The 12,770-nt window shown below is 46.5% G+C and overlaps 1 protein-coding gene and 1 long non-coding RNA gene across 9 annotated transcripts in view; one reads left to right on the top strand and one right to left on the bottom strand.

The window, feature by feature from the left end:
- ANKS1A (ankyrin repeat and sterile alpha motif domain containing 1A) overlaps positions 1-12,770 on the top strand; it is a 111,476-nt gene that overhangs the window by 47,044 nt on the left and 51,662 nt on the right. For all 8 annotated transcript variants that reach the window (XM_029999474.2, XM_041119664.1, XM_029999475.2 and 5 more), the window contains one exon: positions 6,726-7,297. In XM_029999474.2, coding sequence (XP_029855334.1) covers positions 6,726-7,297 — 572 coding nt within the window. The remainder of the gene's footprint in view (positions 1-6,725; positions 7,298-12,770) is intronic.
- On the bottom strand, positions 6,520-7,036 carry LOC115334848. Its single transcript, XR_003921271.2, has 2 exons — positions 6,936-7,036; positions 6,520-6,828 (listed from the first exon to the last, which is right to left on the bottom strand). It is a non-coding gene; the product is annotated as an uncharacterized LOC115334848 (long non-coding RNA).

A 12,770-nucleotide genomic window follows, 5' to 3' on the forward strand; every position in this document is an offset into this window, starting at 1 on the left:
CAGCTGAATTTGAAGACCTGCTGGCGTTGCATGTTTATATCAGCAGATGATTGGCCCTGCTATCCTGGTCTTAAAATCAACATCCCGCTGTGTATTAAAGCTAATTCGAGATGTAAACTAACAAAGGAGGAAAAAAAATGTGTAGAGCAAGTCCCTTTCTAGAACTGACTGAAAATCCACTATATAGCCAGGTTAAGTATCGAACTAGTCCCTCATCTCCCAGAGGGACTTTTGTGCTTTACAAAGGATCTGGGAACACCTTGTCTCTTGTGTTTGGCTATTGCTGGGCTTTTTGGCTTTCCTTCAACAACAACAACAAAAGATCTGTTTAGAGGAAAAACATCTTTTGCTTTATTCAAAAGTCCTGAGCAGGAATTTAGAAGGATTTAGTTTGGACTCGAAACCTGGAAACCATCTCACTTTGAGGATGAACAGAGGATAATGCGGACTTCATGTGATGCCTCATTGACTGCCCTGTAAGACCTGCAGCTTTTTTTTTTTTTTGTTCCTTCTTGCAGCATGATAGCTTTCATGCCTTGAGTCCTGCTGCACTCCTAGCTTGTATAGGGTGGCACAAGAGGTCATTGTTTTCCCACCAGCATTTGCCAAAGCCACTTGCTGCCGGAGGCAAAGTTAGGATGCTTTTCAGGTTGGTGCTTTGTGGTCTGGGCCAGGAATAGTCCTTGGGCGACAGCCATTGAACCAGAAGCTTTCAGGCTATCTTTTCAGTGTGCAGCTATTGCTGGTTATTCAAGTGCAAGCTATTCCTGACTGCTTTGCTCCTTTCTCTGGCTACCGTGTCTAGGCTTGATTAATACGAGTGAAGGTGTGTCATAATTATGTGTCGGATTAAAATAAAATCTCAAAGTAATGCATCTGCTTGTTCTTGATGCAAATCTCTTCCCCTGAATGCCTGAAGACGTCAGTACTGCAGACTGTCTAAGCCCCATTTCATGGAGAGGTTGCAGGAAGCATCTTTAGCCTATTAAGGATCCAGAGCAGAGTCCTGTCTTTTAAAGTAACAGCTAGAAAGATAATATCTGTGACTTCAGGGTTTGCCGTCTCTGGAAAGTGTTACTGTGTTTGTAACAAACTAGGGCTTTTTCCACTGTTGTAGTGGGAGAAATCCAAGGCTGCAGTTGAGTTTTCTCATCTTCCAGGGCTTGTCTGCTCTTTTAAATGCAATTAGCACTATGACTAATGCAGTGGAGGCTTCAATCTGGTGGAGGTGAAGAGCTGCTCCTGGGGGGAAGGGGCCCAGCCGATGTATTTCTCATCTCTTGCATTTCTTAAGCTTGTCAGGGCCATTTCCCATTGCTCTTTGTGGTGGACCTGGAGAAAGGGACACGATTGTTTGCCTCCCTTCTCCAGAGGGTACCAGCTGTTTTCCAAAACATCTCAGTGTGATCCCTGTGGCACGACTGCACGTGTGGCAGTGTCCCCAGCTGGCAGCTCTCCCTACACTGCAGGAGCAGCTGAGCTTTGACAGGGCCCCATGTCATCTTTCACCTGCTGCTTGTCCTCTTGGGGACTTCAGGCTTCTCAACCCCAGTAAGAAACGAGGCACTGACTAGTTTTCTCTTTTGTCTTTAGCACGATTTTTCTGTTTTGTGTTGTTTGTCCTTGCTTTCTGTCACAGCATTACAGGTTGCTTCTTTCTGCACATGAGTTGCATAACTGCTCTGGAAGGGTGGATCAGCTTTGAGATCTGCTTTATTTCACTGGGAGCAATAGGAAATGTTTCTGGCTTCTGCAGTAGTTGGGGTCAGATGTCAGAAGGGCATGTGGAAGCAGACGTAGCTAAGTATGAAATGCGAGGTATATCCTGATGGGAGGGGGAGAAGATGCATTTAGGGAGTAGCAGAGTCATTTTGGCGAAAAGTTAAACAAGGGCTGAGTGAGGGACTGAAGCCTTAATTGGGGTGTTAGACAATTTTTCCACCTCTGGATCAGAAGGGTCTTGGAGCATCAAAGGCAGCAGCTCAATCCCAAGACAAGGACCAGGCTGAAGCATGGCTTTGAATTGCTGCTTGGATCTTGAGCTGAGAAGCTGTGCTTCTAGATGTTACTTGATGAGTTCTGGAGGAGCCTTTGGTCAGAAGAGAAGGACTTTGATTCTTGCAGGCTCTTGAGAAGGACTTTCAGGGCAGTAGAAAGGCTGGATTTCAGGCATGCTGTTTTTAATGGTGCCTTTCATATGTGATAGCTGCCTTTGTTCCTCTTGCTGCAAGTTGTCTTGTATCCAGTGACTAGATGAATGTGGTATTATCCGCCTGGCTTTGGTTGCCTTTTGTGTATGTTACAGCACTTTGCTGTCACATGCTGGAGCACTAGGAAAAGTTGGCCTAATGTTTTGGGCAGAGTATCAGAAGCTGTTTGAGCCAAATGCTTTCCCATCCCCTTTGGTAAGGAAACTATGTGCAATTGCATGCATGAAGTCAGGGCATTCAGACCTTGAACAGGACTTGTAAATAGGCCAAGAGTGCCAAACCGTGTGTGGACTGACCGTGAGGAGACTCTTCAACTCCTGTTGTGTTCAGAGAGACCTGGTGGAGGATGAATGCAGAAAATACTTCTTGGTTTTGATGTCTGTCTTGCTTCTCAGGAGAGTCATCCACAAGTGCTGTCAGCAGTAACCAGCTGCAGGTAGGACTGACTTGGTTCCTTCTGATAGTTATTAAAAACTGATATTTGTTAAGGTTCTGCTGTGCTGCTTCCATAGGGAGCCCAGCTTGAATCATAGAATAGTTTGGGTTGGAAGGGACCTTTAAAAGTCATCTAGTCCAACCCCCCTGCAATGAGCAGGGACATCATTGAAGTCCCTACTTTGCCCTGCCTCCTGCTAGAGGTTTTCTTTATGGTTATACGGGTTCAACCAGATGTATGACGGTGCTCTAAACCAGAGATCTGAAATGAGCCAATGATAAAAGACAAAACATGCTGCAGAGAGATTTAAAGAAAATATCTTTTCAGAGAGCCAGAGTATGACTGCAGAAATGGTGGGTTGGGTATCACTATAGGGAATCTATGGGGACACATGGCTATTGCAAACAAAGGTTGGAAGGGACAGAAACCTCTTGGTTTGCCGTGAGGTGAATGATAGTGTAGGACCACAGCCTACATGCCCTCACTTGGTTTTATCATGCCTAGAGGACAGACCCCTTTCCTATGTCTCAGGTCCAAGCCTGCATTTCTGTTGTCATGATGTATTTAGAAGCTTCTGTGCAGAGTCACATTAGTGATCTCTCTAAGCAGCTAGAACAGTGTTTTATTGCCCTTTCTTAAAAGGGGAATAGGGAGGGAGTACAAAAGAGCACAAGTTCAGGTAGCTTTTGGAGGATAAACTCTGCCCAAAATGACTGAGCTTGATGATACTAATACAGGAGCCTATTGTACACATGTGTGTAAATGAGTCTTTGGTTTAGTTTTACTGCAGTTGAAGGTATTTTTGCACCTCTAAAGTAGCACCCTAAAGGCCAGATTCCTTCTCTGGCCTTCTATGCCACAGGAGGTAGATTTGCATGCTCCTCACTTGACAAATTTTGGCATGATGTAGCATGGGGAGCCTTTTCTGTATGAAAATTAGAGACTAGCATATGCCCTTGCTAGTTTTAAGGTTAGGGAGCTTGAGCAAAAAGCAGCTGCAATAACAGCTTCATTCTCCTAATCCAGGGGCATGAAACAAATCCTGCTGATGATATATAGGGAAAGAAATTTGATCGAGGCAGGGCGGTTGCAGCTTAGTGTTATGAGTTTAGGGAAGTGCTTTGTATCTGGAATCATCAGGCTGCTGGCAGGGAAGCTCTTAATTGAATCCTCCCTGGGAAGCAGACCGTCTGTACCCAGAAAGGGGTTCCCATTCCCATTAGGTGTTGGAAGTTCCTCCCGTCAGTGAAACCTGCAGCAGGCGTTGGCTGAAGAAGTCAGGACCAGTCAGATGTCTGTGCTTAGATGTAAAATGAGCTAAGGGAGTTGGACAGAAGAGCCTGTCTTAAGGATGACTCCCTTTCTGAGTTAAAAGGTGTAACTTGAGGAGAATGCTTTCAAATCCCTTGAAGTGCAGCAGATGGATAGAACTGGGGTATCTCTGTTTTTCTAGCACTTAAATATTATTTTCCCCTTCTCCAAATTCACTACACCCTTGAAAAATGAGTACTGTTCATCTTTTTGCCATGAGAAAAGTGATCAGCACATCAGCTGAATCATGTCAGTAACCTATCCCAAAAAGGTACACCTTCCCGAGATGGCCAGTGGTTGTTCTGGCCTCTCTGCTAGCCATCCTGAGGCACCTTTTAAGTTGAAACCCCCAAAGGATACCTGGAATCCCTGCGGAACTCTCTGTGTTCTTGCCTTGTGCACCTCTGATAAAAAGGAGTGAGATTGCTCTTGCCTGCCTACGTTCGTTCTTCTGTCTGCGGCTTTCGGCACACGCCTGTGTTACGTGCTCTGAAATGTCTCCTTCAAGGTGTTCCTCGCATCTTCTGAGCAAGTGCTGTTGCCCTTGCTTCATCCCTTCCTTCATACCTTCTTTCCCTGGCAGCTGCCTCGTATTTTGAAGTCCTTCATTGGCTCGAGGATGAATGGGCGGCTGTGGTTTCTGTTCAACAGGAGTCCTTTTGTGAGTCTCTGGAGCTGAATTTGGAGCACTTTGTTGGGGCTGGACCCAAGTATTCCAGCACGTGGCATAAACTTTCACTAGCCGCCTCTCTGCCTTCAGCAGAAATGTCAGTAAAGGTTAAGCTGGGGCATGGAAGAAATTATTTTCAAGGAAGGACAGAGGTTAAGAAGAAAGGCTGTTGATTTTGCGTAAGTTTTTCCCTTCCCATCAGGTTAATGTGACTGTCCTATCAATGCTGTGTCCCTCTTACCAGGTCGGTAGCTTTTTCTTATTAATACCAGTCTGTCCTATGAATGCAGCATGTCTGATCTCTTCTAAGGTTTCTCTCCAGCATTACAGCTTCATAACTTTATGCAAAGTAACTGAACATAGTCTGGTCTGGAGGTCTTCTGATGGGGTGCTGCTGTTGGCACTCCCCGGCCAGCGTTAGGAATGATGCTGGTGACACCACCTGCCCGCAGGGGATGTGCCTCCCCCTTGGCAACCTCAGTTGCAGAACTTGTGGTGTATGTGCCCGTGCAAGATAATCAACAACTACTTCATTGTCCTGGAATCTTTAACTCACAGGATCCAGAATGAAATAAGCTCTTGCATCACTTGATCCCAGCGAGAAGCGAGATCCGCCGGCGCGCTGCCCTGGCAATTAACCTCCGTTCAGGCTTTTGCTGTTCCTGACTCAGCTGCCAACTGAGCAAGCTGCTTTTAGCATTTCTGTGGAGTAAACAAATGCCTGTGAGAGGGACTAGCTACGCTCATCAAACACAGGGCGCATGAGACCCCAGGATCTGAAGCGGCTTGCAAAGACAAATGACTAATTCAGTCCTTTCCTGCCTCATTTCTGGTGTGAGGACAGACCGCAAAACCAGACGGGTGTTAGTGTTTGAAAATGACCTGGTCAAGCTTAGTGCTGGAAAGGATGCTTGAGGGGAAGGAGTTGATCTCACTGTTGTTGCCAATAGCCTGCTTTTAATTAAAGATAAGTAAAATTCATTAGTGTATTTTGCCTCACCAAAATGAGGATTCCTTTGCCTTGGCTTCCGAGAGCTGCTGTCTTGCAAAGCAAGCAATTTCCTCTTCACGTTTAAACATCCTCCTCATATTTCAGAGCCACATTATCGGGGTGCTTTGCTTTATTGTTCCTTTGCAGCGTCATTTTTTGGACCTCAGACTGAAGAGTGTTTCTTCAGCACTAAATCGAAGCGGTTGAAATTTGCAAGCAATTATGGGCAGGTATAGGAATCCTTGGTAAACAAAAGTTATACTACTTAGCTTTACGAAGTTTCGCTTTGCAGTTCAAATGCGCATTCAGATGTGGCCAAGGTGAGTACATATATGTCTGTGGACATGCTTGGCAATTGGGATCGGTCAATTATTCATGATTTATGCAGGTCCCTGGTACCTGATATTAAAGATGTTGGTGCAGAAGTAGCTGAGTAACAGTGTCATATTTCTGGGACAGCCGGTACTCCACACAGCTCGCTGCGTTAGTAGATCAGACCATTCTGTGTTCAGTGGTTCACTTGCAAGAGAGAGACTTTTTTTATCAAGTTTTTTATTGCATAAACTGTTTATTTCTCTCCCCTGAGTAAGGAGGAGAGGTTAAAGTCGGAAACCACTAGGGAGGAAAGCAGTGGTTTTTTTGGGGAACGGATTTTGGAACTCGCAGGTTGATTACAGTCCAGAAGTTTTCCCACCCTGCAGCTCATGCCAAGAGCAGGGAGCACTGCTCTAAATAACACTTTGGCCTTTATGGAAATGTATCAGATGTTCCAGGAGCCTGTGTCTCTGCTTCTCCTACCTCACTTGCTCTCTCTGCAGGGTATAGTTAGCACTTCTCTTAGCCTTATATAGCAAGGCCTGATAGTTAGTGTTAACAGGAATAAAACAACAAGGAGAGCTGCCAGATTGCATAAATCAGGCCAGTGTTTGGAATTTCATAAATGCCATGACTTTGGGTACAAGTTGAGCATGCAGAACAATACTGAACTGTTCTCTCTTTATCTCTCCCTCCCTTGCTGAGGGAGGGCAGGGGGAGAGCTGGAATTTTGCTGCTTCTTCCATGTTTTTAATTTCCTGCCCCCCCCCTCCCATTTTCATCCCCTTGAAGACCACAGGAGGAGCAGTGGCAGCCGCAGCCAGGACTCTGCCGACGGCCAGGACATCCAGGTTCCAGAGCAGTTTTCAGGGTTGCTCCATGGTTCCTCCCCGATCTGTGAGATAAGTGAGGACCCTTTCAGGCTCGTTTCCTCCACGGAGAAGGGAGGCACGGAAGCTACAAGCCACCCACCTGCTATGCAGCTGGAGGATGCTGACTTACCTGCCCCTGGATCAGTACGGACCAGCTCTCCAGACCCAAACCAGAAAGTGGTCTACGCAACCGTCCAGCACACACACGTCAACCGGGCGGATCCTGAAACTGTAGTCACGCCCCACGTGCTACAGCACCCCGGCGGTGCTGAGGAAGAGGGGGACAGAGCTGTGGGCAGAGCCCACCCGGGGAGCAAGCCCAAAGCCGAGCTCAAACTCAGCCGCAGCTTGTCTAAATCGGACTCTGATCTTCTGACCTGCTCTCCGACAGAGGACGATGCCATGGGGAGCCGGAGTGAATCGCTCTCGAACTGCAGCACTGGGAAAAAGAGGCTGGAGAAGTCCCCGTCCTTTGCTTCGGAGTGGGATGAGGTAAGGCTGACCTTGCTTAAGAGTTTCTGTGCCAGGAATGAATCTGTACAGCATGAGCTCCTCTCTACCACACTGGCCTTCAGAGGGGGTCCTGGGTGGTTTTCGTTACTTTTACTAACTCTCATTGCATTAACAGGCAAATGCTCACGTGTAAGTCCTTAAGGTATTAAATGCCAAAAGATAGGCTTAACTGGTGTGGGGGAGAAGCAGAATTGCAAGAAGTGAGGGGCTTGTCAAAGTTCAAGTTGCTCAAATACAGGGCTCGATTTTGTTTAGGCAAGACTGAAGTTTTTACATCCCCAGAATGAGGGAGAGTTGATAACAGTGCTCCTCACAAATCTTTACGTTGACCTCCTCTTTCCAATTCTTCCCCTGTGGACTCTCCCCGCATCTGGAGGAGATGTTTTGTTTCTGGGTCCCTGCTGCTGGGGGGGTAAGCCGTGTCCTGGGTTCATGGGGATGGGAGGAAGAGAGTAATTTGACTGTGCTGTGTGTATTTAATAGCTCCCACTTTCCTCTTCACATATTTATTTCAGAGGCTTGTTAGAAGTTACTTTATTGTAGTACAGGAGGCCCATGGATAGTTAAATATTTCATGCTCAGAAAGTTGGCCCTAGTGAACCACTCAGGCGAGATTAAGTGTCCCTCTGAAATTCAGCACCGCAGCATTACTGAAACATTCTTTGGAGATGATTCTCTGCTGGTAGAGCAGCAGCGCTGCAGAAGAGATAAGCTCAGATGAACTACTCTTTGTACACTGAAAGGAAATAAAACCCCTGGCGTGGTGCTGGGGGTGTGGAGCTGGGTGTGCTGGGTGTGTAAACTTGTGGGACGCTTGTGCCCCTGCTCACCTGTGCTCTGTGCACTGACTGATGCTCAGCTGCCTCTCTGATCCTGACTCGGAGATAAAATCATCTTTTGTGAAGAGGGAGGTACTCAAAGATGCTAAAAGCAAATTGGGAATCCCTCCTCAGTACGAGTCCATCCTTCAGTTCATACTCTCACTCCCTCTCGCTCCCTGCAGTGTTTCAGGGTTGCCAAATATATCTATTTTCCCTCTGTAGCTGTTTCGGTTATAGAGGCTTTGCTGTTAATTACCTGGGTCAGTTGTACCATGGCTGTTAGTGAAAGATTCTGCAGCAGAAGGCTTATTTGAAAGGAGTGGATAATTTTCACTGTGCTTTTCATGCCTAACCAAACTGTCCACAGCAAATGTTGAAAGGGAGAAGAAGCCTCTGGCTTTACAGTGCTGCACAACTTTACTAGTAGCAGAGGTCAAGTGTTAGTGTGCCTGTGCTTCCTCTGCTCAGAGAAATGAACCCACAGATCGGCTTCCCTGCTTGTAAACAAAAGCATTGTTTCCACCCAGTGTCAGCCTAACAAGCCACAAGAGGAAAATCTGCTTTTCCTTCCCGTTATGTTTAGGTGAGGAAATCAGAAAAAGAATGTGAAAAATTCACATCTGTCTACAATGGGGCAGGTCTAACTTAAAAAAAATTTGTACTACCAAAACCGGATGGTTTTATTTGTCTTCCTGGTTTCTGGTGTAATTTAAACATTTTGGGGTTTTGAATTGCTTTAATCTGGTAGTAGCATCCTGTGGCTAGAGCACTGATTTGCCTTGGGGTCTCATGGCTGTCACAGACCAGCTTGAATGATTCTAGGCAAAGGTTTCTTCTCTCTGCCTCAGTTTCCCCATCTGTGAGATGGCGATAGCCTCCTTTTGCAGAATCTTTTTGTTCCCACTGAAATGTTCTCATAAGAAGGGGGACAAGCCAGCAGCTGGTGATTCACTGCCTTTAGCTTGAATTGCTCTTTAATTTCCAGAGACTGTATAGAGAGGCCTGTGGGGTCTCATTCTGACTCCTGGTGCAACAGTTGCACTCTTTGATGCTGTCGGCAGGAGGGGCACAGTTCACGGGGTAGAGCAATTTTCTATAGAAGCAGCATAAAATGGAGTTGCTGATAGTCAGTAGTTTATATGGTCAGACTGGTTCTTGCTATAAAATATCCTGAAGCAGACTCCTACGATTGTTAAGAAATGGTAAAGATGCACCTGTGGGGAAGGTTTGGTGTTTTTTTGCAGTGATTTGTATGTGCAGAAAGGGGCTGATCTAGCTGGTCGTAATGGCAACAATGAGATTTAAACATAAATGTAGTGCTGTTGTTGGAGGTTTAATTAGTTCCTGAATGGGATAATGCAGCTGCTCTGAATTAGATGCAACTTGCTGCCTCTGAATTTACCACGCTAATATAAAACCTTATTGAGCTGCCCCTGTTAGCAATGATTTGGCTCTTCCTCTGTGTTGAGGGGAAACAATGGCAGATTTATATGCATTATTCTGTTAATTTTAATAGTCTTTATGCAGGCAACTGAGGAGGAAAGTGATCCATGTGCAGCTCTATGCAACACGCAGCTGTAGCAAACAAGCTGAGGATTTTGCCCAGTGGCCTTGCCAGCAGTAGGTGTGTCTGTTCAGGGTGCTGGGGACTTGGGGAGGGACCTGTTTATGTCTGTGGACAGATGGGATCCGTGGCAGAGGCTGAGCTAGCATCGCGCTGGGCCATGGGTGACTGCGCTCAGCTCGTCTCGCTGACTGGGGACAGCAGGAAAATCCGCTGCTTGGAGGCGAAGGGTCACGTCCCTTCCCCAGCCAAGCGCTGCCAATGCCCTTTGTTGGAAGTGGAAGGTGGTGCCGGCTTTGCCAAAAGGGTGGGATGGGGAAGAAATGATTCACTTGGCAAAGCTCGTCCTTGTTCCCAGTTGCAGCTCCCCTGCTCCAAGGACCTGGCCCGAATAACAGATGCCGACAGTGTTGCTTTGTGCTCTGTGCTGCAAAGGAGTTTGTTCAGCTTGTGTCCCGTCTGCCTCCTCACCCACCGGCTCTTTCGTGGGAGCATGAATGCACGTGTGATGTCCCCCTCAGCTGCTGTTGGATATAAACCTCTTGCAAGCAAGCCAGAGAAATTCTTAAAGCAAACAGCAATGTATTGCCCAGGGAGAAGGGTGAGGAGCGAAAATGTTCGATCCTCTGCTTGAGTGAGAAGCAAGCTGGGGAGAGGAAGCATGCAAGGGGGTAGAGTTCCTGGTCAGCATAAATATTAGAATCCTTCCAAACTTAGCTGAGGGCTAAAGTGATAAATTTGTTTTTCATAATCGGCTCATAAATATTTAGCAGATCGGAGATGAGCACGTGGCAGTCGCAGCTCACTATCAATTTTATATGGAAGAATAAACTGCTTGCGCTCCTGAAGGAGGAGGGGGGCTCTCAGCGCCTGTCTCGGCTGCCAGCCCTCTTTCCGGGGCGGATTAACTCGCATCTGCTCTGCCTTCCTCCTCCACAGAGCAGCTCCAGCCCTGCACATCTGCCCGTGTTCATGCACGAGCCCTGCCGTAGGCAGGTGAACCTTGCATCGTGCAAAGTGGTACTGGAGTCCCTTGGAGTTTGCTCAGCAAACCCTCCCACCCGCAGGGTGTGATCCAGGAGGGGCTGAACTGATTTCTCTCTTGATAAGCTCTTTCAGATCTCTTTGGATGAAAGGTGACATATACGTGTCTAATATGAGTAGTAAGCTGTTTAACAAAGGCTAAGGGGTATGCAACAACTTTGCTTTATTCTGAGCACATGCCATCTGATCACTCTTAGCCAGGTTGAGGTGCTGGATCGTTCCTTCTCCCCCTGCCCCAGCTTCTGTTGTGGGGTTTTTTTTTTTTTCCAGGTCCTTTTATCCATTTGATAGATCAGCGTGTCTGTGCTAAAGAAGAGAGCCTGACCAAGATGAAGTAAAACTTCATCACAATCACTCACTGAGCTGCCGCAGCTCCGCTGGTGAAGCAGCTTCCTGACAGTGAGAGTAATTAGCGGGGATGTAATCTCCTGGGGGAAGTGGCAGAGGAATGATGGCTGGGCTTGAGGATGTTGTAAAATAGGCCTCTAAAAACTGCGCCAACTTGAGAAGAAGTCGGGCTGTGACAAACGCTTTCTGTCCCTTAGATGCTGTCAGGTTGATAAAAGCGATGCACAGGTATTTGGAAGTCACGTCCTGTGCAGCCTCGCTTCTCACAGGACCAAGCAAGGTGAAGTGAAAATGCCTAAATGCAAATAGCAGATAAATGGGCTCTGTTTGTAGAGGAGAAAGAGGAGGGGAGACATTTGGCTTCGGCAAAATGCAGAGGTGTTGGGTAGTACCTTGGCTTCAGGAATTTAGGCTCAGTGCCTTTATAAAAGGTTTCTGATGCGCTGCTGCTTCTGCAATTATCTCCATTGTTCATTTCTGCTTTGTACCCTGTGCTCCTGCCTTTACAGCCAAGTCTCCCTGCTCCTGGGGTGGGGTTGGGTTTTTGGGGGTTTTTTTTGAGGATTGCAGGGTGGTGGTTCTTGATACATGTATGATCCAGGAGAAGCATCTGTGCAATCTGATGTCACCAGCCCGTATCTGCATCCACATTCTGCGCAGAGACATGTGGAGTTGAGGCATGGTGCTGTTTGAGTTAGCTGCTCTTCTGGGTTGTAGGTGTCAGTAAGAAAAATGATCTATTAAGTGTTCAGGAGCAAAGAATGAGGCAGGTTACTGAGAATTAGCCTCAGACCTGGCTCCTGACATCCCTTAATCCTCCACTTCCATCTGTCTGCTATCAAGTAAGTGGGTCTGATGCTGAATTTGTAATGAATGCTGGGCTCAGAGGTTCCAGCATCAATTTCACAAAATGAGGTAGTTGCTTTGTGTTCTGTCTTTAGCTCTTTTAGGAAGAGATTAAACCTCCTTCAAAAGAAACTTAGGGAACTGAATGAAAAATGCATTTTACTTTAGCTTTTTTTAGAAAAAAGGAGATGCACAGTCCACTACTTTGATGCATTTTTTTCCCCCAAGTGAATTCATTGAAGAATGAATGAATATTCTGTAGCTAATTATGGCACTGGACAACCATCATCTCCTATGAATAATTGCACCGGTGCTGCATGTTTCGCTATCGCAGCAGAAGGAATTCTTTCCCATGTGCAGTAACTGTGGATGTGGTGTTTCACCTGTTGCTGACCCATTTGGGAGGTCTTAATGTCCCATAGGATGGATGCCAGGAGAAAATGGCACAGCTGTTGTACTTTCCATCATGGGTTTTGAAGAGCTGGGGAGCAAGTTGTTAGAGGTTGTGGCTGCTATGGGGTGCCTTCAAATACTTGAGCTTCATTAACCTTGTCAGGACTGCTTGGGTGCTTAAGTACCTAGTGAAATTAGTACCTTAATTACAGACTTACGGTTGAGGATTAAGAACATTTGCATTGAAATGTGAAACTTTCAGGAAGGCTCTCGATGCAAAACCTGCCACTGCCTTAAAAGGATACCCAGAAGTTGAAATTCAGAGCTGCGAGCTGGTGTTGAAAGAAAATGCAAATATTTCCCTTGTTATTCAGGGGGAGAGCTGCTATTTTTGTGCCTGGTGAAACTGCGTCTTGTAAAAAAGCTTCAGTGGTTT

Source organism: Aquila chrysaetos, chromosome 24, assembly GCF_900496995.4.
Source record: "Aquila chrysaetos chrysaetos chromosome 24, bAquChr1.4, whole genome shotgun sequence".
NCBI lineage: Eukaryota > Metazoa > Chordata > Aves > Accipitriformes > Accipitridae > Aquila > Aquila chrysaetos.